Source organism: Psittacula echo, assembly GCF_963264785.1.
Source record: "Psittacula echo genome assembly, chromosome: 9".
NCBI lineage: Eukaryota > Metazoa > Chordata > Aves > Psittaciformes > Psittacidae > Psittacula > Psittacula echo.
This window is the reverse complement of record NC_137745.1, coordinates 19,989,723-20,014,043: the sequence shown is the minus strand read 5'-3', so window position 1 is coordinate 20,014,043 and position 24,321 is coordinate 19,989,723. Positions and strand designations below refer to the sequence as shown.

The window sequence follows — 24,321 nt, the reverse complement described above, 5'->3', positions numbered from 1 at the left end:
CCCGGCCTTTCGCCATCCCCGCCCGGTGCTGGGTAGGAGGGCAGCGATGCTCCGTGGGGTTTTGCTGCTGTATCACGCTGCCTCTCCACGCAGCACGCTCGGGACCCGAGAAAATTAGCTGGGAGGTAATTTTTGGTCATGTTCTCCTTCATTTGCAAACCAGAGCCGCTTCTCCCGGAATTCCTATTAAGCGCTATTAGTTCCAAATTAATAGGCTCTGGCGGAGCGCGGCCCCTGCGGCCGGGGTCACCTTTCCCTCCTCCGGTACTCAAATCCATTTCGGTAGCCCGGTAGCCACGGGAGCCTCAGCCAGGCCCCTGTAACGGGGCTGCCCTCCTTCCCGCCGAGGCTCCCGGGACCCCTGGCGCTGGGGTGCTGCTCGACCGGTGCCCCCAGTCCCGCCTCGCCAGGCGGTGCCCGGGTGGTGCCCGGCGCGGGGCCCCGGGGCGGAGGGGCGGGGCGGGGCGGGGCCCCGGGGCGGCGGTGCCGGTGCCGGTACGGGCCGGGCTCACGTTACGGCAGCCCCATTGGCTGCAGTGGAGCGGGGCGGTACCGCCCAGGCAGCGCCGGGAGGCGGCGGGGACGGGTGCGCTCCGCTGCTGCTGCTCCGCCGCCGGCACCGGCGGGACCCGGACCGAGAGCGGGGCTGGGCTGGGCCGGGCATGCACAGCGCCCGCCCGGACGCCTGCCCGGGACATCTCGGCACCGACCGGGTGAGTGCTGCCGCGGGCACCGCGAGGGGACGGGGCAGCCCCGCCGGGGCATCGCCGTGATGTCAGGGCATAGCCGGTGACATCAGTGCAGTGACATCACGGCGAGTCCCAGGCGGCGCGGGGCACACGGGTGACCGCGAGGTCGCGGGTGGCCGTGGTTCCCGGTGCCCAGCCGTCAGGGTGCTAGCGGCACGGTCCCCCCTGCGCGGCCACTGTCGCCCAGCTGGGCTGCCCCGCGGGACAGGAGGTGACAGGGTGGCCCAGCCGGCTCCCCTGGGCCTGCCGCACGACTGCCCAGCTCTCCATCGGCCGGTGCGACGGCGTCCCCGGCCAGCGCCGGGACAGGGCAGCCCGGAGCGGTGGCACGTCTCCAGTGGGGCCGGCTGGGAGGGTTCCAGTCAGCGGGGAGGGGGATAGTAACTGTGAGAGGGACGGGAACAGGGACAGCCCGGCCAGCAGCTGCGTTGATGTCGGCCAGGGAGGACGGGTTTACTGGGACCGGGGAGCGATCCCTCTTGCTTGCTCGGCTTCCCGTGGCTCCAGAGCAGAAAGGAAAGCGGACGTAACACCCTGCTTTTGGGTTCAGACAATAGGAATTCAAGAGAGAGGAGCGGCCCAGCTGCAGGAGCCAGCCGCCTCTTCCAGCGCCCGCCAGGCCATGCTCCGCTCGGCCCCGGCTCCCCGGCCCCCCACGCTCCCTGCCGCTGTTGAGGGTCCCTGGCCCTGGGCGCTGGCCTGGCTGCACCCTGACGTCAGCCGGGTGTCCCCGGCTGGAGGGCACAGGGTGGGTGGGGTGGCCCTGCCAACGCGTGGGGGGAGCGCCGCACCCCAGCATCCATGGGTGCCCCGCGGCTGCAGCCTGCCCTGTGCCACAGAGCAAGGTCCTGCCCATGGGGTGTCCCAGCTGCCGCCCCACCGCGGTGGGGGGGAATTGAGGGGCCAGCTGGGGGGCAGTGGGGCGCCTGGCTCCTACGTGCCGCGGCCCTGTGTCATTTCCCGCAGGCACGGCCGGGGCTGGGTGCCTGCTTGCTCACCTGACATGCTGCTGCACGCCGCCCGGCTCCACACAGGAGCCGCAGGAAAGCGGGGCCCGGGGCTGCAGGCAAGCTGGAACCTGCGTGCTGCTCCCCGCTGCGCGCCCGGCTTGCCAGCAAAGCCCCCCTGATTCGGGGCTGGGGGCACAGGGGGCACAGGATGGGGGTCATAGTGCTGGCAGGGGAGAGTGGGGACAAACGCACTGACCTGCCCTTTTCCCACCAGGGGTGCCATCGGGAGGCCGGGGCAGGACCACGGGCGCACATGCACAGCACACGGCCAGCACCACATCATGCTGTTGGGGCTCCCCGTGCCCCATGCCCGCCGCGTCCCGGCTCGGCGGCGGACTCAGCCTGCAGCCTGGAGCCAGGGGGTGAGGAAGAGGCGGGGGGGGGGCCCGCCACCCGTTCCCCCCCAGCCAGCGAGCGCAGCCTGGAGTTCGACTCGGGGTACTCGGAGGCGTCGGGCGGCACGTGGCGTGAGGAAGAGGTTTCGGTGCGGCGGAGGCACCCGCTGCCCTGCCAGCGCGCACACCGGCTCTCGGCTGGCCCTGCCGCCCCCCCGCCTGCCCCCGCCCACCGCATCCGCCCCAAATCCACCTCGGACGCCTGCCTCGAGCAGTGGCGGGCACTGGAGCCAACTGATACACAGGACTGGACCGTGGCGCTGCTGTCACAGAGCCGGAACCGGCAGCCCCTAGTGTTGGGTGACAACTGCTTCGCTGACCTGGTGGAGAACTGGATGGACCTGCCCGAGGTGGGCACCGAACCTCGGCGCCGAGCCAGTGCCGAGCCCTCCCGCCGGCTGGCCAAGCCTCCTGCCTTCCTGCTCAGCCTTTCAGGCAATGTGCGCCGTAAGCTGGCCAACATGGCCCGGCCCCGTGGAGCTGAGGGTGCCCGGTCAGGGGGTCATGAAGCCACCAAGCGTTTCTCCTGCCCGCTGGGGCTGAGCGGGCAGCCCAAAGGTGCCTGCTTCCACCAGTCCCACAGCAACATTGCCCAGCTGGCCACGGACTTCCACCGATTCACTGCCCTTATGAACAGCCGCAGCCGCCAGCCCATCATCTGCAACGATGTTATTGGCTACATTTAGCCCTGCCCGTGCCCTCCTCCGCTGTAAATAAACCCCGGTTTTGTACGGTATGAGCGCAGCGATGGTTATCGAGTGGGGCTGCCTGCACCCCAGCTCTGGGGTACGTACGGGGTTTTGTGACAAGGGCAAATGCATCCTGCAGCTTTTATTGCATGGGGTGGGGGATGCCAGCCCCTTACTCAGGATAGGAAGCACATGAGAGGGGGACGAGTAGCTTCAGTCTCAGCATCCTCTTCCTCGCACACATAGTCCAGCTTCAGCACCCGCTGCTGTGGCTCCCCGGCATTCTCCAGGGCCACTGATAACCTGTAGCAGGGAAAGGGGGTCTTGGGATTCTCTTTTGTCCCCCCTAGGCTGGCTTGGTGCCCCAGGGGAGCCCTAGAACCCTCTGGAGCGCCTGGCCAGGCTGGGGGGATGTAGGGGCCGGCAGCGAGGGGCCGGGCAGGGGTCCCGCCATGGGAAGTGCTGCCGGCAGGATGTTTATCCAGCAGCTGGCTGGGAGCTCACTGCAGCTGGAGCAGCTCAGGATGGAGGAAGATGTGTCTAGCAGCACCCCCAGGGCAGGATTGGGCCCAGAGCTGTGGACCTACCTCTGTTTCTGCATCAGGGCTCGTATTCCTTCGTTCTCCCCACTGTCATAGAGCACAGTGAAACCGTGCAGGAGCATGGTCACGGTCCAGCCATGTGTCCTCTGCAAGAGGTGGGTGTCAGGATCCTGCCAGAGTGATCCAGCTGGGTGCTGGGTTCCACGCAAGGCTCACCTGCATCCAGTCTAGTATGTTCTGGACCGTCATCTCCTCCCCGTCTGCGCTGACTGCCCGCATCTCCAGCCGGTCCCAGCAGCTCCACTCCCGCCCACAGTACTGCAAGTGGGAGTGCAGGGTAGCAGCCAGCACTGGCACCCCACATCCTGTCTACCCAGCCACATAAAGCAGGGACTGGTGGGGCATGAGGATTGGGGTACAGCAAGAGACCAGTCTGAGGCAGGGGGACAGGGACACATGGTAGTCCAGAGGCAACGAGGGACACAACTGTCTTCCCAGCCCTGCTGAGATCCAGGGGTATGGAGGGGCACAGTCCTCCTCCTACCGCTGCTGGGCCTGGGGGACAACAGGAGCATGGCTATCATCCCTTCCCCCTAGCACCACCAGGGTCCAGGGACCCCGACACCACTGCAAGGGCCAGGGTTGGTGTGAGGCTGTTCCCGTCCCCAACCCCGGGCCAGGAAAGACGCACAAAGGGCCATTGAAGTGCTGCCCAGCCCCACACAATCACCTCTTCTCACGCCTTCGTTCCGTACCCACTCCTCCACTCCCCTCCACCCCCCCCAAGCCCAGCTCCTGCTCGAGGGGGCCAGCGAGGCACCAGCCCTGGGACCGACTGCCGGATGCAGCCCCATGTGTCTGGCATGGCTGCGCTGCCATCTGCCCTAGCTGCGGGCAGCACCAGATCCGGCCTGGCCCTGGCCACAGCTATACTCGGGAAGGGGTGTTCGCACCTGGCTGTTCCCCTCCTGCCTCCTGCTGCCTTCTCACCTTCTGCCTTCTGCTGCCTTCTCACCTTCTGCTGCCTGCACTTATCCCACCAGGGTGGAAAGGGCTTAACCCCATCCTCACCAGGGCAGTGACTGCCCAGCACAGAGGAAAACGCCACTGTCCATCCCGGCACCCTAGAAAGTGCATCCCTCTGAGGCTGTCCCTAAGGTGGGCTCCCCAGGCTGTGCAGGACCGCAGGTCATGCCACACAGGCCTAGGAGACATGTGCTCTCACCATGGCTAAGCAGCCGGACACAAAACATCCCGCCAACGGCCACAGAGGTGCCGGGTGCTCTCCAGGGACTTGAGGGCATGGCCAGCACCAGCAGCATCCTCCACCCAGGGATGGTGCCAACCCAGGGGCATGCAGCCACGCTGCAGCAGGCTGGGCAGCCAGTGGAGTGTGAGGGTGCTGCGGGGCAGCCTGAAGCAGTGCTGGAGCTGGCGTAAGGCAGTGGATGTGCCTCCCTCCCCCTCTTCCTGCCCCCGGCCCTGGGCCCCCCGGGCCAATCTGGTTCCAATCGGCGCTTCCTGCCATGCCGGAAGGGCTGCCTCGCACGCCATAAACCCCCAGACAAAGGGGCCTCTATTGCCCAGACGGTCCCAATCTGGGCCTGCCCCAGCCCCCATGCTCCCCCCGGCAGAGCGGCTGCGGCCTGGCCCCCCGCCATCAGGACCCCCAGCCCCACTCCCCCCGGACAGCCCTTCCCGGCCCGGTGCCAGCTGCACTCTGGCTGCTGCTGCTGCTTTCCATAAGCCAGATGTGTACGGCTGCTCTGGCCCCCCAGCTGTGGGGCTCATCATGGGGCCCACTGTGGGGCAGTGGGGCTGTCTCAGCCCCATGGACACCCCAGAGCGTCCCAGTGGGGTCCAAAGCCGGGGCAAGTGGGACAGCGGCAGCCACTTGGTCCCGGGGGGCGGCTGCAGGAAAGAGCTGGTTCCTCGCTGCCTGGCGGTGCGCCCAGTCCATTGCAGTACCTGGATCCATTTCCGGAGCCCCATGGCCAGGGCTGTCCCTCCTGCATGGCCTTGCTCCTGGTTCCCCTTGGCATAGCCCCACATCAGCTGCCACTGAGAACTGGGGCACCCCAAGACCCCTGGGCATCCCCCCCCACCCCGTCCTGCCCTGGGGAAGAAAGGCCTACCCAGTAGACGGAAGGTGGCGGGGGCTGGAAGCGGAGCAGCAGGCAGTCAGACAGGGAGAAGTTGCTGTTGCGGTAGCAACTGAGGTCCCGGCACCCCCACACCAGCTTGTAGACCTCCAGGCACGCCAGCCCAGCCACGGCCGCTGTGGTGGTGATGATGGCAGGCACGATCCGCCCTGTGATCCGCTTGCTCTGAGGACAGGAGGGGTGTCACTGGCTGCCCTGCACAGGATGAGGACCCCTGCACAGGCAGGGACCCCCATGGGTTACCTATCTTACCATCAGCCGGTTGGCAGCAGGGATGCTGTAGCTCTCTGCACGCAGGTTGGATGCTGCTGTGATAAAGTCTATGTGGATGTCGTTGTCCTGTGGGGAAGAGTACGGGGAGATTAGCATCCCCCGGGGACATCAACCCCCCAGGCTGAGCAGGGCTGCCTGCATAGCCCTGGGTACCTTCTCGAAGTGGATGGGCTCCATCAGGGGCACTTGTGCGTGTTCACCCTCTATCAGCTCCTGTCTCTGCTGCCTCAGGTCCTGGGTGAGCTCTTCCAGTCTTTTGTCATCTGGGGGCACAGGGACCCTGGGGGTGGTACCCTGGCACTGTGAGGGGCATGACAGGGTACCCTCCTCTCGGTCTGAGTGCTAGGGCAGGGATGAGCAGCACTGCAGCCCCACTACCACCAGGCTGGAGCCGGGAGCCTGGGGACATGTCCTGGGGGACCCAGAGAGCCTCACCTGCCGGCACCTCCTCCTGGTCCTCTGCGAGATGGATCTGGAATCCCTCCTGGGGCACAAAGGGTGGCAGGACCACACTGCGGAGGACAGTCTGGGCAGATGCACGATCACTGCATGGTGGTATCTTGTGTGACTGGGCAAAGAGGTGGGCAGCAGCCATGATGTACTCCAGGTGGGTGTCCTGTGGGGCAGAGTGGGGGCCATGGAGTGCCTTGTTAGGGTGGTTCACAAGCCCACATGGCCAAAGACTGCCTGCACTGCCACTGTTGCACAGTGCAGCCTGGCTTTGCCCTGAGGTAGAGATGGAGGTGCCTCTCCTCCTCCAGCCACAGAGCACACATGGGCTGTTCCCAAAAATGCCTTCGCTGACCAGGAGACAACGACAGACCCAGCCCAAGGCCTGGCAGCCCCAGGTGGGCTGTGGCAGAGGGAGCACAACTACAGTCAGGCATGCACTGTACCCCCAGCACAGGCTCAGCTGTGCCCCTGCCCGTGCTGTCCCCAGCAGGGACCCCACAGCTTGCCCCTGCACTCACATTGTCGGGGTTGAATATCAGTGGATGGGGACAGGTCTTATCCCATGCCCAGAAGGGGACACCCGGCCTCACTTCCTGGCACAGGGAGAGCAAAGTCAGGCCCTGGGATGCTGCAGCAGGGCAGCCAGCGCAGGGCAGGTGATGCTGGGGGTGCCAGCCCCATGGGCACTGTGCTCACATGCTCTGGGGGGAAGGTGTGCAGCAGCTGTGCAACGGCATCATGGTAGCAGCTCTGCCAGTGCTGGCGGGCCCAGCGCACGCAGTCCCGCCAGTCCCGTGGCCGCTCCTGCAGGCTCCTCCGCACTTGTTCCAGGACCTCAACGGCCTTCCCTGTCGACAGCTGCTCTGGGAAAGCCGGATCTCTGCAAAACCAGGCACCACTGCTGCTGGCCTGGGAGCAATCCCACAGGGGACCCAGGTGGGACATGGTGGTCTGTCCCCCTCTCCCCATCCCCTGGCAGCCCCTCCCTTGGCACCACTCCCCCAGGCCCACTCACTCCATGAATCGGTTGACATGCTCCGCAGGCAGCTGGAAGAGCCCCTCAAACTCATCACGGGCCCACTGTGGAGGGGGAGCGGGTGTTGAGCACTGGGACCCCACAATCACGTCCCCCCAGCCCAAGCCCAGGGGGAGGCAGAGGCCTTGCTGGGGCTGCGGCCAGTGGTAGGGCTTGTGCTGCCAGCAGGAAGCAGCTGGGGCCATATCCTGCACGTGGCCCACTGCCGGGAAATGGGAAAGGAAGACAAAGGTCCCGGTGCTTCCCACTGGGTGCTGGCGCCGGTGTGGCACAGCCTACCTGCAGTGTGTGCTGGATGGTGTGAGGGAAGTACCGCAGGGTGCAGACAGGGAAGGTGTCGTCCTCAGGGGCAGCGGCCGGCCCCAGCAGCTTGGTCAGGTGGGGCACCATGGCCAGTACATTCCCCCGTGGTCCCTCCGTACCCGAGTCCAGCAGTGGCGTGAGGTAGCGGAAGCAGCAGCTCTCCAAGTAGGCACCTGCAGGGAGCCAGGGGTGCTGGGGAGGGGAAGGGCATGTCCAGGGGCTTGGCCCCTTTACCACTCCCAGCACTCACGTGCCTCCAGCGTGTCCAGGGCACTGGCAACGCCATCCAGATGCTGGAAGAAGTCATCCCCGTAGAGCATCTCGGTGGCAGGTCCCACCTGGTTCTGATGAGCTGTCACTCTGACATCGGGGTTCATGCGCCGCACAGCCGCTGCAGCCACCACCGACTTTGGCTTCTGCCCAGGCAGAGAGAGGGTGGGCAGCTCTCCCCACCCCACAGCCCAGTGGGGCCAGCAGGACAGGCAAGGTACCCTGTGGGGGGAGCTTGGCCACCGCTTGGAGATGCCTCACCGATATATCTGCTGAACGGTAGAGGAGCTGCCGATGGAGGTTGGAGAGGGCGACGGTGTCCATGTCAGTGACAGTGAGGTTCCCCTCTGGCCCAGCCGCCAGCCCCATCATGGCAAAGTTTTTGAGCAGCTCGCAGCCGATGGCGCCAGCTCCCACCTGCCGGGGAAGAGCCACTGCAGCTCCCCAGGCGCTGCTGCCCGCTCTGCAGCCTCTCCCAGTACCCACCCCAGCTCACCACCAAGTACTTCTGGCAGCCCAGCAGCTCCTGGAATGCAGCCCCGAAGACGGCAATCTGCCCATCATAGCGAGAGCCCCTCTATTGGGATGGAGGAGCTGCGTGAGCACAGGAGACTGCAACATCCTGGTACCAGGTCACCCTCTGTGCATGCTCTCACCGGGACACAGTCCTCCTCTGTCAGCTGTGTGACCCCTTCCAGCGTCAGGCACTCAAGGGCATCGAAGTACAACCACTGGTCCAGGGGCAGGAACTTCCCAGTGATGGCCTGGGGCAAACGGGGCCCTATTGGTCCAGCTCCAAGGTCAACAGGGTCCCCATATCCCAGCCCAGCCTTGCTGCTCAGCCAAGTGTCCCCAGACAGGCAGCAAGTGCCCTCTCGTGGTCACCAGACGCTGCAGAGCACGACCAGTGGGACCGCAGGGCCCGAGAACCCCATCGCGCTCACCTTCAGGGCCTCCTGGGCTGCCACGGCCCCGACAACAGCAGCCACAGGGCACAGATCCCCTGCACTGACGCTGGCAAAGGCTCGCACGACGTCCTCGTCCAGGGGACCCGGCTGCATCGCCAGGCTCCGTGCCAGCTCCAGCACCCGCTCAGCATCCACCTGCAGGCAGAGGGGCAAGGGCAGTCCCAGGCAGGGTGGTGGGAGTTGGGAGGGTGGGCAGGGGCAAGACAGGGACTCACCGGTGCTCTTGGCCGGGGCAGGCGACCCTGCTCCTCACGGAACGCATGCAGGGCCTGGAAGGCAGCATGCAGGCTGCGGCTGCGCGGCAGCTCCTCGGGATTAGCCACTTGGATCTTGGCCTCTGCCAGTGCCTGGGACAGGGGCTTCTGCCGACATAGCACCAGGGCTGTGGTGAGCACGTCAGCCAGGCTGGGGCATGGCAGGATGTGGCAGCACCATGGGGCCAAGGGGGCACTTACATAGGAGTGCACCTGGGGCAGCCGCACCTGCGAAACCAGGCCCCTGCAGCAGTAGCGCGAGAAGGACCTGGTGTCACCGATCTTCAGCCTGAAGGCATCTGGGGACGAGAAGGGGATGAATGTCACTGTCACCACCAAGGACCCAGCGAGTTCACCAAACCTGGGCCAGAGCAGCCAGGATTCCCTGGTGGCTCACCCATCACTTGCACGGGGACAGGCTCCTGGCCGTTCAGCTCCGTCATCCCCTCCACACCAGAAAATGTCACCAGGTCACCATCACTGAAGAGGTGGCCACGGCTGCCCTCCATCCCCGTGCATGTCACTATGCCCGGGTTGCCCTGAGGAGGGGAAGGGAGGTGAGGTGGGGGTCCTGGAGGAGGCAGCAGTGTTTCGGGGGAGCCTGCAACAGCTGTTCTCCTACCTTGGAGATGTGCTTCACGGCAGCACATACCGGCTCCCCTTCTGCTGGGTCATTAACGATGAAGTGCTCCCCGAAGTCGCAGAACAGCTGCCTGGGGAGGACAGATGGGGTTTTGCCAGCGGAGCCACCTCACCAAGCTGCCTGAGCACTGCCAGGTCCTGCCTGGACACAGCAGTCATGCCAGTGGGATGGGGAGAGGGGCTGCAGAGCAGGGCTGGGGGCTCTGGGGACAAGTTGACCCAGAGCCAGTGGCAGGACCCTGTACAGAGATCTCTTACCCCGCCAGCCCCTTAGCATCAGCCACAATGAAGCAGATGCCTTGGGCATGGCAGAAGTTCCCAATGCGGATCTGCTCTTCCAGTGGGGACTCAGTCAGCACCACCACGTGTGCCTGTGCTGTGAATGGGCTCTGCTGGAAGGAGGTGAGGAAGGCCTCTGACAGCTCCCCGGTGTAAGCCACCACTGCCACGCGGGGGTTCAGCTCGGCCAGGGCCCGCCGGGACGCCTCGGCTCGGTTCTGCCCTATGTCGCTCTCCCGCAGGAGGAACTGTCGGGTGGGCATATGGCGGGTTTAGGGTGCTGGTCACCACAGCAGAATGCCCCACAGGACCCTGTCCACGCTGGTGGGGGCCCTCTGCTGAGGACCACACCTGTGATAGACCACATGCCCTACCCATGACAATGAGGGGGCTCCATGGGCCATAGCCATGACAGAGACATCCCATCCCACATTCCTCTACCAGGACCCCATATGTCTGGTACTGGAAGCCCCCTCACCCCATACCCATGCAACAGGGATCCCCCAGCTGCACCTACACCCATTACTGTGAAATCCCCCCACACCAGTGACTAGTATTGAGACCCTCACTGGTACCTGTACCCATTACCAGGACCCCTGTCTGTACCCAGACCCATTATGGGGATCCCCATCCATACCTGTACCCATTACTGGGACCCTCATCTGTACCCTACCTGCTACAAGGACCCCTGCCCACGCCTATTACGAGGATCCCCACCCACACCTGCCCCCGATACCGGCATCCCCCCTCCTCCGGTCACTGAGACCCTCACCTGTACCAGTCCCTGTTACCGGGACCCCCACCCGGCCCCGCGGTACCTGTTGGGCTCGGTCGGCCACGGAGGCCTCGCCGCGGTCGTGCAACACGACGCGCCCGGTCCCTGCCAGCACCAGCGCTGCTGCCACCTGCGCTCCCGTCCCGCGGAGCCCCGACACCAGTACCGCTGCTCCGGACAACCGGCGTGCGCCGCCGCCCAGCACGTACCTGTGGAGCACGGGCCGTCAGCGGGACACGGGGCGCGGGGACCCGCAGCCCCAGCCCCGAACGCGTTGCTCACAGCTGCCGCGAGTACAACCCCTCCTCGGCGCTGTCCGCCATGACGGCCCCTCCCGCCGCGCAGGCCCGGCCCCCCGGAACAGGCGGCCCGCTGTGCCGCCCGGCAGCCATGTCGGCGGGCTGGCAGGCGCCGTGGAAGGCGCTGGGTGCGCTGGGCCGGGAGCTGGCGGCCGAGTGGGCAGCGCAGGACGTGCGGGCCGCGCTGTGCCAGTTGCTGCTGCTCTGGCTGGGCCTCAGCCTGCTCGGCGTGCGCCTGGCCTGGCGTGCCTACGGCGGGGCGGTGGCCGCGCTCTGCTACAGGACGGGCCCCGCTGCCCGCCGCTCCCCCGGCACCGCCTCCGGCCCCGGGCCCGCTCGGCCCCGCGCTCACTCCTTCTCCCCCGCCGCCCGGGCCGGACGCAACGGCGCTGCCGAGCGGCACTGCCCGCCCCGGTGAGTCCCGACCGACACCGGGCCCCGACCGCTTTCGCCCCCGCTCCGCGGCCTCCCCGCCGTTCAGCCCGGCACCGGCATCCCCGTGAGCCCCCCCCAAGCCCAGCATGCCCCCGAGTGTCCTCCGGGTAGTGCCACCGGACCCAGCGAACGCTCCCCCGGCTGCATCCCCACACCAGTACTCCCAGTAAACGCGGCCCCAGCCAGCCCTGCCCGCTGCCGGGGTGCTGCCCAGCCCTGCTCATGCTGCCCCTCTCTTGCAGGGACGGCCTGGCAACGGAGCCAGGGAAGACACACCGGGAATGAGGACTGCCAAGACGGCTGGGCGCTGCCTGCACCATTAAAGTGCTGTGCCTCACCTACCAGCCCTTGCTTTGGCACCTGCCGCCATCACCACAGAGGAGACAGGAGACTGGGGCAGGGACATTTATTGGGGCTGGGGCACTGTGCCCGCAGCAGGCGATGGTCTCACTTGGCCATGTAGTACTGGGTGGGCACGAAGGGCATCTTGGTGACGAGGGCCGGGTGCTGCTTCTTCCGCACCTCGACGGTGAGTGTAGTGCCAGCCCGGCTGTGCACTGCCTCCACGTAGCCCATGGCGATGTTCTTGCCCAGGGAGGGCGAGGGGCAGCCGCTGGTCACAGTGCCTACGGACATGAGGACAGGGGAGGTGAGCAGGGGCTGGCAGTCCCAAAACCCTCCCTTGCCACAGGCGCAGTTTGGGGTTATACCCACACCAGCCCCGCTGCCCCCACCCACCCACAGGAGTGCCCTCAGGGTCCAGGATGGCCATGTGGGGCCGTATAGGGGGTCCCACTGACGTCAGCCCCACGCGCTTGCGTTTTGGCTTCTCTTTCACTTGTGCCATGATGATAGCTGCGCCAGGGAAGTCCATGGCCACACGCCGGCGCTTCCCTATGGGGCAGAGATGGGTGAGGGTCTATGATGTCTCCTGGTCCCCTTCTGCCCTGTTGGGGACCTGGGGACACCTCACCCCTCTGCTTGCCCCAAGCAGGAAGTGGACATGGCCACAGCCTACCCAAGGTCCACATCAGCCCAGCCTCAGCAGGTGTGGTGGTCTCGTCGATGTCGTTTCCATAGAGGCAGAGCCCAGCCTCCAGGCGCAGGCTGTCCCTGGCTGCCAGCCCTGCCGGCCACACCTCCGGGACACCCAGCAGCTGCTCAGCCAGCTCCACTGCCCGCCCTGCAGGCACTGAGATCTGCAGGGGACATGGCAGGGTCAGTGGGACTTGCCTTTCCCCTCCCTTGGTGCCTTGGTGCAGGCGCAGCTCCCAGGGTACCTCCACGCCATCCTCGCCAGTGTAGCCGCAGCGTGTGACCCGGCAGCCTGGCACGCCAAAGACCGTTGTGGTGATGCTATTCATGAAGGAGAGCTTGGCTAGGTCATCTGACAGCCCCGCCTGCAGCACCCGTGCCATGGAGGGACCTGGGGAGGCAGGTGGCTGGGAGACGGCAGTGTCCAGGGAAGGGTGGGATGGGAAGAGGGCACTGACATCCATTGAGCAAGGGCCCAGAGGAGGGCAGGCCCTTGTGGGCCCTGCTACCTTGCAGAGCCAGCAAAGCGTTGTCCAACACCTCCAAGTGGATGTCACTGCCGGTGGCCTGCAACTCTGCTGCTCTGCCCTGCCAGGGTGACAGTGCGCTGCTGCCACGGGGACCAACCCCATGTGTGGCCATAGCCACCTCTGCACATGGAGCCACAGATATCCCAAAGAGGTGGGAGGACTCATTCCCACCAGGCTTCCCCCTTCCCACAGGGTTCAGGCAGCCATGTACCCTCATGATGGCCAAGTCCTTGTCAGCGCAGCCGGCGTTGGACACCACGTAGAGGTGATCTTCCAGTGTGTTGGTGACGATGAGGTCATCCACGATGCCACCTCTCTCGTTGGTGAGCAGTGTTAGGGTGCCCTGTGGGACATGGCCCTCAGGAGTGCAGGCAGGCTGCTCATGTCCTCCTGTGGACATGCCCAGGGCCATCTGGCCCTGCCAGACACCTTGTACCCCCATACCTGTCCTGGCTTCAGCTCAGCGATGTCCCCCACCACCAGGCTCTCCATGAACCTGATGCGGTCCTGGCCATACACACGAGTCTGGAATGGGCCGGGAGGGGCGTGAGGCCGTGTGAGTGTCCCCCGCGGTCCCCAGCCTCCCCCCCCCCAGGGTACCTGCAGCATGTGGGAGACATCGAAGAGGGAGCAGCGGCGGCGGGTGTGCAGGTGGGACTGGAGGTGGCCTTGCTCGTAGTGCACCGGTAGGCTCCATCCCGCGAACGGCACCATCCGCCCGCCGCGGGACCGGTGCAGCGCGTCCAGCGGAGTCCGCTTAAGACTCTCCCCCGCCGTCACCGCCTCTGCCCCCCCGGGGCGCTGCTCGCCGGCCCCGCGGCGAGGCGCGGAGCCCTGCGGGGGCCGGCGGGATAGCGCGGCGCGGCAGCCCGCCCGCAGCATCCTCCCTCCTTCCCTCCCCGGCACAGCCCGGTACGGCCCCGGGGCGCCTGGGACATGGAGTCTGGCCGGCCCCCGGACCGCCCCCCGACCCGCCCCCCGGCGCCGGCCCGGGGGTATGCTGGGGCACGGCCGCCCCCCTACAAACAGGCAGGCACAGGCAGGGCCAACGTAGCAGCTTTTAGTGGTGGTGGAAGCACCCCCCCGGCATGTCGTCGGTCCTCCTTGTCCGCGGGAGCCTTTTGTCGCGCAGGCAGGGCCAGGGGCTACTGCCTGGGGCAGACGTAGGGTGCGGGAACCGACAGAGCGACGGGAGCTGGAGGGCACCGGCCTGAGAGAGGCTCTCGGGGGCCTCTGGGCCGGCAGCGCTGCTCACCGCGGGCAGACAGCTGGGGAAGGGCACGGGGAGGGCCCAGAACCCCCCCCCAGGGCCACAGGGACAAAGGCCGATGTGGGAGAACTGGAATCCGCTTGGGCACGGAGCAGGCAGCTCCCTCCGGCCACCACCGCCAGGGCTCATGTGTAGGAAAGCAGGTTGACATCGTAGCAGCCATCCACCTGGGAAAGAGAGCAACTGTCAGCCCTGCACTGCACCATCCCTCTACAGGGACACTCCAAACACCCATCCTGCCAGGAGCAGCCCCTCCGGGAGGCTCCCCCACCAATGTGGCCAGGCTGAAGCTCTGTGAGCAGGGTGGTGGAACTCACGTCGAAGCGCCCGATGCGGGCAGCTGCCTGGCGAGTGCGGATCACCTCTGTCAGCACCCACATTTGCTGGACCTCTGTTGACACCTTCTCTGGGTCAGGTAGCTCCTGGAAAGAAACAGGCACAGTGCTGCAGGATGGGAATGGGCCAGGTGGGCTTAGTCACCGCAAGCTTAAGCAGTGGTGTGGCTAGATGGCTGTGCCCCCTGGGAACCAGGCACTATCGCAACAGTGCCCGTGCTCCCGACCTGCTGGTGGTTTCTCAATGCAGGGTAAGCAGGGCCCCACTCTAGGAAAATGGGTGGTTGAGGACATGGGTGACCCTGAGCCCTGGGTGCCATGGTGCCGACACAGCCCATCTCTGCTGGCAGGCACCCAGGATGACAGAAAGCACAGCGCTGGCTTATGATTAAACACCTCATTGCACAGTCTAGAGTTTCCCAACTGCTTCCCTCTGCAGTGCTCTCTGGGTTTCATGACAGAAAGCTTGCTGCAGGTGCTGGTTCACGCTGGGGGCCAAGTGGGACCCATGGGCGCAGCAGCAGCTCCCCAGGCTGGGGTGAAGCTCTGCACCGCTTCTGCCCTGGCCGGCCCTGCCCGCAGTGCAAAGGTGCTGGTGGGTGCCTCATGCCCATGCCCCTGGTATCTCCCTGGAACACCCCTTGAGAAGGGGGATGTGATCCAAGCAAGGGACTGGGGTGTCCTCCCCAGCAGACAGTGGGCAGGGCTGCCGGGGCTGGCAGAAGCCTTGCCACCGATGCGATGCAAACTCTGCAGCACCCAAGTTCAGCAGCAGAACTGCTGTGCTGGTGCTGGGCAGTGTGGCACGGCTCCTGGGCCAGCCTGCTCATGGCTGATTCTGCAGGTTCTCACAGACCAGCTGCCCCCTGTGCCTTGCTCTGCCTGGATTTTGCTCACTGGAGGCTGCTGCCAGGCAGATGTGTCTCACAAGCTGTAAACATGCACCATAGCTGTGAGATCCCTCTGCCCATGGGCTGCCTTGGCTGGGCAATGTATTCTGCAGCATGCACCTTCCTGGTGGGTTCTGGAGCCAATGGGGCAGGGATGGGGCTCAGCAAGGTCACTCACCCCATGCAGGCTGGCTGGCTGCTCCGGAGGGGTCAGCTGGGAGAGCCAAGAGGGGAAATCCTTCTGGGGGCTCTGAAACACATCCAGAGGGTCACATAAGGGTGTCCCCAATACCACCTCCATCTCTCACACCATGCAGCACGCTATGTGGTTCAAAGCACAGGCGTATTTATATTGCTAGGTATGTAGGTGACACTTTACCATCACTAAAGGGAACTTTGTTTCGAGTGATTGTTTGCCACCCTTGAGTTGTTGCAGCAACTTCCAGCTCCAGCCCTGCTTGTCAAACATCTACCCCAGGAATAGGCAGGGCTGGGGCTGGGTGGAGCCGTTCCTCCCCTTGGCCCCCAAGAGCCTCAGCAAAGGGTAAGGACTTGGCCTCACATCCTTGTGTCCACTGGAGGGAGCCTAAAGCCCCCATAGCTGCAGGGCGCAACACCTGGGAACAGTGGCCGGGTGTGGACCCAGAGAGGGCAGCTCCCACCAGCTCACCTTCTGACCAGGAGGGAAAATCTGCAGCTCCTCGATGGTGAACTGGAGCCAGACTGGGGAGGGCTGCCGCAGGATGAACCGTACTGCTGTCACCTGGTCCATGTCACACAGCATCTGCTGGGGCAAGGATGGGGACAGGGGTTGGCCCGGCCAAGCTGCTCAGGAACAGCTTTTGGGATTGTAAAGGACCTTAAAGCTCATCCAGTTCCAACCCCCTGCCATGGGCAGGGACACTTCCCACTAGACGAGGTTGCTCCAAGCCGCGGCCAACCTGGCCTTCAAGGACACTTCACTCTAGAGTTCCTCCAAAAAACCACAACCCACCCTGAATGGAAGGAGCCCGAGGGAAATACCGCCTCGTGGTGGCTGTCTGGGCTGAGCGGGGCAGGGGCACGATCAGCATCAGGACGCTCGCTGCTGGGGGTGTACACGGTGGGACATCAGCACAGGGCCCTCGGGACTGGGAGCTGTCCTTGGGGGGTGGGCAAAGAGGGGTGAGCCCCAGAGCACGGGTGATGCCACAGCCACCGTGCAGCCGTGCCGACCTGGTTGCGGTGGAGGGAGAAGTAGTCCTGCGCGCCCTGCTCGGTGTGCGGGCAGGGCATGAGGCACAGGTCCCGCAGGCAGGTCACCCAGCGCAGGGAGCCGCCGGGGCCGGGCCGCTGCACCCGCACGCTCAGGAACGCCGTGTAGAAGTTCTTGAAGACGATCTCCTGCACCTGCGGTGGGACCGGCGGCTCAGACCCCCCCCCGGCACCCCCAAAACCGGCAGCGGCATCCCTCACACCAGCACCCCCAGTAGCGGAGCCGGTATCCCCCACACCAGCACCACCGTACTGGAACCGGCAACCCCCTTACCGACCCCAGCACCTCCTCCCCATACCGGCACCGGCAACTCCACCCCACACCAGCACAACTCCCCCCAATACCGGCACAAGCCCTCACCCCCCCCCCCCCCCCCCCAGTGCCGGAGCCTTCACTCCCCATACCGGAACCGGTAACACACACCCAGAAAAAGGCACCGCCCGTGCCCTCCCATATCGGCACCAGCATACCCCCCCCCGCTACTGGGACAGGCACCGGCATCACTCCTCCCCTCGCACCGGGACCAGGCCACCCCTAGCATCCCGCCCAACACCAGTATGAGTGTTGTCCCTGGCAATACCGGGCACCGCCACCGGCATCCCCTCCTCGCACCGGGAACACTCCCCCCAGCACCCCTCTGTCCCCTCCACAGCAGTACCGTCCCGCCCCAGGCCGCACTCACATCGGCGGCGGCGCCGCGGGGGAAGCGGAGGTCGATGACAGCCACGCCGGGCCGGGCGGGCTCGGTGCCTCCGCTCAGCTGTAGCGCGGCGGAGGGGCGGGGTGTGCAGGGCAGCGGGGAACGGCCCGGCCCCACCGGCGGCCCCGGCCCCGCCGCTCCCGACATGGCGGCGCCGCGCGGCCGCCCCTCCTGGGCGGGGCCGCCACCGGGACCGGGGCGGTGCCGACCGGAAGCGGGGACCCCAATCCTGCCAGCAGGGGGCGCCGCTCGCCCGGTGCCGGTGCAGTGACCGCGAGCACGCGTTACCGGCAGACAGGGCGCGTTCACCGCACGCAGACCCCCCCCCCAAGGGCGGCAGCAGCGGGCGCGGACCCGGTGCGTGCCGCTGAGGTGAACTCTCCTCCCGCCCAAACGGACCCTAAAGGGCGCCCCGGGAAAGCGCAGCGCGGATCCGAGCGGAGTCGGCGTCAAGGAGAAAGAGAGAGAGGGAAGTGAGGCGGCGGCCGAGGGGCTCGGGCTGAGGGGGGCGGCGGAGCCTGAGGCTGGCCGGGGGAGGCCGAGCTCGTACAAACGGTGGGCAGCGCTACACCGGGTTTAACTCTTTTAATAAACGATTGGAGGCTGTATCAAAACTCTTGTAAAAAATCAGGTTTGAGACTTTTTTTCTACTATGAACTGATCCTGTCCTGCTTTTTTTTCTTCCCCCTTTTTTTCCCTTCTCTTCCCCTCCTGCCCCTTTAACTTTTCATCTTTTCCAACAGCATCCCGGCGCTGAGCAGCCAAGAGGAAGTGCACAACCCGCAGCCAGGGGCTGGGGAGGCTGCTCCAGCACCGCTCCCAAAAGCAGAGGCAAAGAGACAGCACCAGCCTCAGAGAAACCCCCCCCCCATCATCACTCAAACCCTCTCGGGGTGTGGGGTTTGCTCAATAAAAGGCCACCCCAACCCCAGTACTCGCCGGGAAGAGGAGAAGCTGTTGCATCGTGGGGGCTCCACTCGCCCTCTGGGCACAGTGCTGAACCCAGAGGTACCCGCAGCCAGCCTGACTCAAGTGATGGCTACTGCATGATGTAAGAGAAAATAGGATTTCTTTGATTAAAAAACAAAATTAAAAGAATCAACCCCCAAACCTAGAAGCTGATCCTCACCTCTGAGGAGGAGGAGGCTAGCTGCCCTCCAAGGTCTCTCCTTAACCAGCCCCATATCACCCTGGAGCTCAGCTGCAGCACTGCCCTCCCCTTTCCCAAATCTACACATCCCAGTTGAGGGGAACAGCAGATTAAATGTAAAAACTTAAAACCATCGACTTCAGAAAGTCCCTTGAATTTAATTATTTTGTTTTAGGCTACCTTTCATGTTACGTCCTGTAGCTAGACACACGTGAATAGAAAAAACAGTACAGTTAGTGTTAAAGGCAAACAGCGGAGACCCAGAGTGCTACCCCAGTGCTGCCTGCTCCTCCCATCCCGACCCATCCCATCCCCTCCCTGCCCGCCGCCCGGCCCCGGCCTGAAGCCCAGCTGCCAGGAAGGCGTGTTTGAGCCGAGATTTTTTGTTTTTCTATGAATAAAATAAAACCAAAGCTTGTTAGGCAAAAATAAAACAAGTGTCCCCCCGAGTCCCACAAGTGCGGCGGGCACAGCCAGGGAACGTCTGCTGGGGTTCTGTGTTCCTGGCTGGCGAGGGGGCTGACGGCCCACAGACAGCACTGGTGTGGAGCTGGAGTGGAGGCCCCTTCTCCCCCCAAGATCCTCCTGTTCGTTAAGGGGGCACATAGGGCGGCGGGGACCTGTACGGGGTCATGTTCTTCGGACGGGAGCCTTTGCCCTCCATGGGTGCAGTGAAGGGTGGGGGAGGCTGGTAGGGCGGTGCATTGGGGTCCTCATCCCGCAGAGGTGTGTACTCCCCGATGGTGTCCTGGTTAAGCGGTGTGGTCTCTGGCATGCTCTGGTTGGGGTACTCTGGGGGGGGCAGTGGGGCTTTCTCCTCCTGGAGGATGAGGGGCATGCTGGAGGATGGCGGGGGCTTTGAGTCATCCAGCTCGTCAGCAAAGATGATGGGCACGCCTTTCTTTATGAAGGTGGCCTGGTCTTCGATGGTCAGCTTTCCTTTCCTCTTCTTGCGGTAGCAGATCATAGCAATGATACCGGCCACAAGGAGGATGGCGGCCACCACCACGGCGGGGATGACGGTGTGCAGGTACACATCATCCTCGCTGCTCTTCTCAGGGTCTTTGCCTGCCACCACTGTTGGCGTCGCCTCCGAGATCACCCTTCCATCCTTTGTCACGGGGATGAACTGGATGTGCCTGCAGCTGCCAGAGCCCACCACTGACACATTCAGAGGCTTGAACTCAGGCTGCAGGACGTTGGAGAACGCTGGGCTCGGCCTGCCAGAGTCATCTGCAATTTTTTTGCTCAAAGTCCGGATCTGCTCCCGGGGACAGGGCTCCAGGGGCAGTGTGTTGTTTGTCCACTCCACTATGATGGAGCCTTTGGCAATATCCTGCACTGTGATGGTGCTGCTGTTCCTGTCACCGAATGCCAGAGCCAGCTTCTTCACCAGCATGATCTTCTTATTGATGTCATTCACCACAGCATTGTGGTCCCCTTCCAGCCTGGCCTTGAACTTCACTGGAGACTTGTCCCCATGTGGGCGTTTGTGGACATGGATTTCAAAAGCATCCACCGCAAAAAGCCCACCTTTATCAGTTGCATACATGAAGTACTCGTGCTTCCCTATGTGGCTGTGGTCGGGCATGCCGTACATGAGCTGGCTGGTGCTGTTGAACTGCACCCACGAGTTCTCCTCTATCATCTGCTGCTCCTTCAGCTTCAAGGTCAGCTGCAGTTTATCAGTGGTGGTATCCTCCTTGTCGTAGAAGGTATCTGATGGTATTTTAACCTCGAAGTAAGTACCTTCCCACGCATCGACTCTGTCAATGTGGTTCGTCAGCTTGGGTGGCTCATTTGGCTCCCAGGGCCGGGGGATCCCACTAGCTGTGGTGCGTACACGGGTTGGTGGTGAGGCCGTTGTCAGCTTGGAGATGGGGGATCTGGTGGTGCTGGGGGGCTTTGTTGGACGGGGCGTTTTGGGTCTCCGAGTAGGCCTTCGTGTCATCGTTGTGGAGGAATCCGTGCTGGATGGTGTTCCTGGCTTCAGGGTGGAGACTCTCGGCTTCTTGGTGGTAGTTGTGGGTGGTGTGATCACCGCCGTGGGCTCTACATACCCTGGCATCGTGGGACGAATTGGCACAGTGGCCGTGCCAGTGCCTTCTGCTACCCTGGTTGGCTGGATGGGTCCCAGAGTGGGTGTCTGGACAATGGGGCCTCTCGTTCTGATGGTGACTGTAGGCTTCCTTGGCAGTGGTATGGGCTCCCGAACCGGGGGTGCCGTTGTCTCTGTTGGAGGTGCAATGGCAGGTGACGTTGGGGTGGGGACAATCCTGGTCGGTGGCTCTTGTGCTGCAGTGGTGGGTGGCCCGATGGCAGTCAGAGGCGTAGGGGTGGCGTTGATCTGCCGCCGCATCCTCTTTGGGAGGTGAGGCTTCTTGTTAGCAATGTGCCAGCCAACAACAGGGTAGCCCAGGCGGGCAGACATGGTTCCTTCCTTAGCTGGAGCCTCAACCTTGCTGATGTTGGGGACGCTGTTTTGGCTCAGAGAACATCCCAATTTCCATGAGAGTAAGGCCCCATTTTCCACCACCTTCTTTGCATTTCCTGGTCCAGCCATGAAAGCCGACATGTCAAAAAGTCTGTTATTTACAACAGGAACCAACTTCATGTTATGAAGTTCTACCTCCGAGAAGCTTCTCATTCTGCTCAAGAGTTCAATCCTCTGCTTTGGTGTCATTTTTGTTAGGTCGGCATCCAAAATGACAGTTAGGATGGTGACCGGCTCTTCTGAACCACACACAAATGGTGCTGCATCGCTAGTGTCTTGGATGGCCGCTCGCACTGACTGAGGCTCGTTGTGGTCTTCTTGGTGGACCTCAACAGAGAAGACATTTGCAGTCTGTGGCACGTAGCTCCCGTTGGGGAAGGGCTGCAGCGTGGCCACCGAGATGTAATGGACTCCCTTGTCCGTGTCAAGGGGCAGCCCTTCCAGGGAGCTGCTCTCCGCATTCCAGTGTAACCAGGAAGGCAAGGAGTCCTTCCCAGCTTCAGAGATCTACCAAAGGAAGAAAAGAAGAAGGTGCTTTTACAAGTACAGCATTAGCACAGGTTTTAGCAGTAATGACAATTAATTTGAAGGATTAAAGAAAAAAAACCCTGAAGCATAAGTAGAGAAGAACATCGTGGCTATAGAGGAGCAGCCTGTGTCTTCTCCTCTGTATGGTGCCAAGGACAAGCTCTGTAGGGCACTGGTCCCAAAAGGCTTCAGGAGCCATTGGAGGCCATTAAGTCCTGCAAAAGTCCCTCACCTGCAGGCACCAGCTCTCTAGCGCTTTCTGCGCAACTACGAAGCACATGTGGTTCGTTTTGTTTGAGGGCAGCAGGGGAGTTTAAGTCATGGGGACAGCTACAGAGCTGAAGATGAAGTTACACCATGCAACAGAGCCGATCCAACAACTGCCCTCTTCCCACCGCTTCCTCTCCCACCCCTGCCTTCTCACTCCTTTCCTCACCTGATCACACCCTGCAAGCCCATCGCTCCAGCAGCCTGACCTGTGGCCAGCACAGCACTGCCACAGCAGCGTGGGCAGCCAGGGTCTCAGCACTGGGGCGCTGTTGGACATCACACATGGTGGCACACCAGCCAGGGCTCAGAGTTAGCTTAAAATGAGAAAGGTTTCACTTTCATACAGTACCTTGCTTCTGCAGACTACAAACAACGGATGGCTTTGGCCAGACCACAGGCACCTCAGGACTCCAACACTATTTAACTTCCTCTTTTAGGTCAACAGCAACACCTTTTATTTTACATGACTTGTGGTGCAGACTGGTGAAGCACAGTCCAAGAGCACAATCCTCCCCTTCAAACTGCCCAGCCCAAAAGCAAGGCCAAAGAATGCAACGATGGCATGTCCCTACAGTCTAGAGGAGCGAGCTTGTGGTAACCTCACTGGCTGCCTCCTCTTCCTAATCCTTCTTCATCCATTTGTACCTTTCTCAGCCTACCCTCCTCTTCCAACTTCAGGTCTCCTTCCCAGCTGGCCCATGCCTAGACCCTGAAGTCTCCTTTTGCTCATGTGGAGAAGACCGAGGTTCTCTCCAAAATGCCACCAGCCCAGCTGACACCCTGCCAAGGTGCTCCCTGCCCCGTGCAGGGGAAAGCCACATGTGTCACACAACCTGCGGGACTCCTGCCTCCTGCCCTGGGCTGTAGTTGAGGGTGGATGAAACCTCTCCACCCCCCCAACTCCTCAGCTGACACCCATCCATCTGCACTACAGCCACTCACCCATCACAAGGCACTGTATTGCCACCAAGGCTGCACAGTGGAATGGGTGACAGTGCCAGCTTGGCCAGCTGTGACATTTCCTGGGGCAGGATGAGTAACTTGAGCTTTGCTCAGATGAGTTTCAAAGTGCCCTGGCTGGGCTTCGCCACAAGGTATCTCCCCAGAGGAAACAGGGTGTTTTGGGGCTCACGGGGACACATTTAGCAGCCTGGTTGAGGCTCTGGGCTTGCCTCAGTCCAACGCAGGGGGCTTTGGTTACTCTGCAATTCAGTAAAGCTCATGCATATTTCATAGTTTATCCAAACGTGAAGCCGGGCCAGGAGTTTCACGAGGAACGCTGCCTTGCAGGAGTGCCCCTGTGTCCAGCAGTGGGTGCAGAGACGGGGCTGGACTCACCAAACCTGCCAGCTGCAGGTCCCGCTTGGGAAAGCCCCTGGGGTGGCATCTGGAGCGATGCCCAGTGCTGCAGGGCTGGGCAGACTATGAATCCTGGGCACGTCTCCCACATGCCCGGTGCAGGCAGCACACTGAAGGGAGGGCAGTGGGGCTCACAGAGCACCCCTGCTGCGGGTTTCGGCACACCGAAGGGCCTGGATGTGGGGCTTTGCAAGAGTAACATAGGACCCAAAAGTGCTTTGGTAAGAGAAGCATGAAAAAGCTTTTGTGCAAGAGCCGCAGAGGGTTTCGGCCATGATCACACAGGCACCACTCGCATTCCTTGCCTCTGCAGAGGATCAGCCCCGCATTCAGCCAGCCTGGACAAGCTGCAGAGCACATCATGAGACACACGCTGGGTACAGTTTATAGAGCAGAGTTTAAAGCTATTAGCACAGCTTTTGGTTAACTCCTCAGCAGCAACATCTGAGAGCAGGAAACTGAGATTCTTGCTTACAACAGCTGGAAGAAGCCACCCCATGGGACCTATACCTCTATACGCCAGTGTGGCCCACCTGAACCGAGGCCCTGAGACGTGAAAGTGCTTCCACTCAGCCTTGCTGTTCACTCCTGTGTCTGGCAGCCAACAGCAGGTTTTGGCAGGGCTGCTGCTGCATGCACACACTCCACCACAGCAATGACAGGAGCTGCTTTCATCCCAGCCCTTCACCTGAGACCGGCACATGGAGCCAGGCCTCCCTCCAGGCCTCCTCCAACAAAGGACCAAATTGTCCTTCCTTGGCATCTCTTCTGCCAAGAGAGAACAAAGGCAGGGGATGCTCCTGCCCAGCCAGAAGGGCTGAGCTGCGCTTGTGTTCCTTTAAAAGGGTAATTCCATCACACCCTTTAAAAACGGAGCTGCCAGGACAGTGCCCAGTGGAACCCGGCATTTACAGCAGCAGGATCTGGATGGTGCCACTCCTTATCCCCTCAGCCAAAATTAGCCACTAACC

The 24,321-nt window shown here is 63.1% G+C and overlaps 6 protein-coding genes across 8 annotated transcripts in view; 2 read left to right on the top strand and 4 right to left on the bottom strand.

Annotated features, from left to right (window-relative positions):
- Window positions 1-662: 662 nt before the first annotated feature.
- INKA1 (inka box actin regulator 1) lies at window positions 663-2,840 on the top strand (the record flags this gene model as incomplete). Its single annotated transcript, XM_080625671.1, has 2 exons — window positions 663-713; window positions 1,974-2,840. The coding sequence occupies 2 exons, from the start codon at window positions 663-665 to the stop codon at window positions 2,838-2,840; spliced, it is 918 nt and encodes a 305-aa protein (XP_080481797.1).
- Window positions 2,841-3,013: 173 nt separating this feature from the next.
- On the bottom strand, window positions 3,014-11,123 carry UBA7 (ubiquitin like modifier activating enzyme 7; the record flags this gene model as incomplete). Its single annotated transcript, XM_080625236.1, has 23 exons — window positions 3,014-3,146; window positions 3,431-3,531; window positions 3,602-3,703; window positions 5,521-5,712; window positions 5,800-5,886; window positions 5,974-6,083; window positions 6,256-6,436; window positions 6,792-6,866; window positions 6,970-7,153; window positions 7,289-7,353; window positions 7,589-7,785; window positions 7,863-8,028; window positions 8,144-8,299; window positions 8,379-8,459; window positions 8,539-8,646; window positions 8,827-8,985; window positions 9,066-9,212; window positions 9,306-9,403; window positions 9,502-9,643; window positions 9,727-9,817; window positions 10,005-10,273; window positions 10,844-11,009; window positions 11,083-11,123. The coding sequence occupies 23 exons, from the start codon at window positions 11,121-11,123 to the stop codon at window positions 3,020-3,022; spliced, it is 3,045 nt and encodes a 1,014-aa protein (XP_080481362.1). The 3' UTR covers window positions 3,014-3,019.
- A 46-nt stretch (window positions 11,124-11,169) lies between these two features.
- Window positions 11,170-11,873, top strand: TCTA (T cell leukemia translocation altered). The gene is made up of 2 exons (XM_080625783.1): window positions 11,170-11,513; window positions 11,777-11,873. The coding sequence occupies exons 1-2, from the start codon at window positions 11,191-11,193 to the stop codon at window positions 11,817-11,819; spliced, it is 366 nt and encodes a 121-aa protein (XP_080481909.1). The 5' UTR covers window positions 11,170-11,190; the 3' UTR covers window positions 11,820-11,873.
- A 108-nt stretch (window positions 11,874-11,981) lies between these two features.
- Window positions 11,982-13,981, bottom strand: AMT (aminomethyltransferase; the record flags this gene model as incomplete). Its single annotated transcript, XM_080625760.1, has 8 exons — window positions 11,982-12,160; window positions 12,273-12,428; window positions 12,553-12,733; window positions 12,815-12,960; window positions 13,079-13,157; window positions 13,311-13,442; window positions 13,544-13,624; window positions 13,700-13,981. 8 exons carry the CDS (start codon window positions 13,979-13,981, stop codon window positions 11,982-11,984), a joined length of 1,236 nt encoding a protein of 411 aa, XP_080481886.1.
- Window positions 13,982-14,151: 170 nt separating this feature from the next.
- On the bottom strand, window positions 14,152-17,702 carry NICN1 (nicolin 1, tubulin polyglutamylase complex subunit). Its single transcript, XM_080625688.1, has 6 exons — window positions 17,532-17,702; window positions 16,810-16,983; window positions 16,265-16,378; window positions 15,773-15,844; window positions 14,687-14,791; window positions 14,152-14,536 (listed from the first exon to the last, which is right to left on the bottom strand). The coding sequence occupies exons 1-6, from the start codon at window positions 17,694-17,696 to the stop codon at window positions 14,495-14,497; spliced, it is 672 nt and encodes a 223-aa protein (XP_080481814.1). The 5' UTR covers window positions 17,697-17,702; the 3' UTR covers window positions 14,152-14,494.
- A 1,366-nt stretch (window positions 17,703-19,068) lies between these two features.
- Window positions 19,069-24,321, bottom strand: part of DAG1 (dystroglycan 1) — a 52,340-nt gene continuing 47,087 nt past the window's right edge. For all 3 annotated transcript variants that reach the window (XM_080625647.1, XM_080625648.1, XM_080625649.1), the window contains exon 3: window positions 19,069-21,700. In XM_080625647.1, the coding sequence (XP_080481773.1) occupies window positions 19,292-21,700 (2,409 nt within the window). In that variant the 3' untranslated portion in view covers window positions 19,069-19,291. The remainder of the gene's footprint in view (window positions 21,701-24,321) is intronic.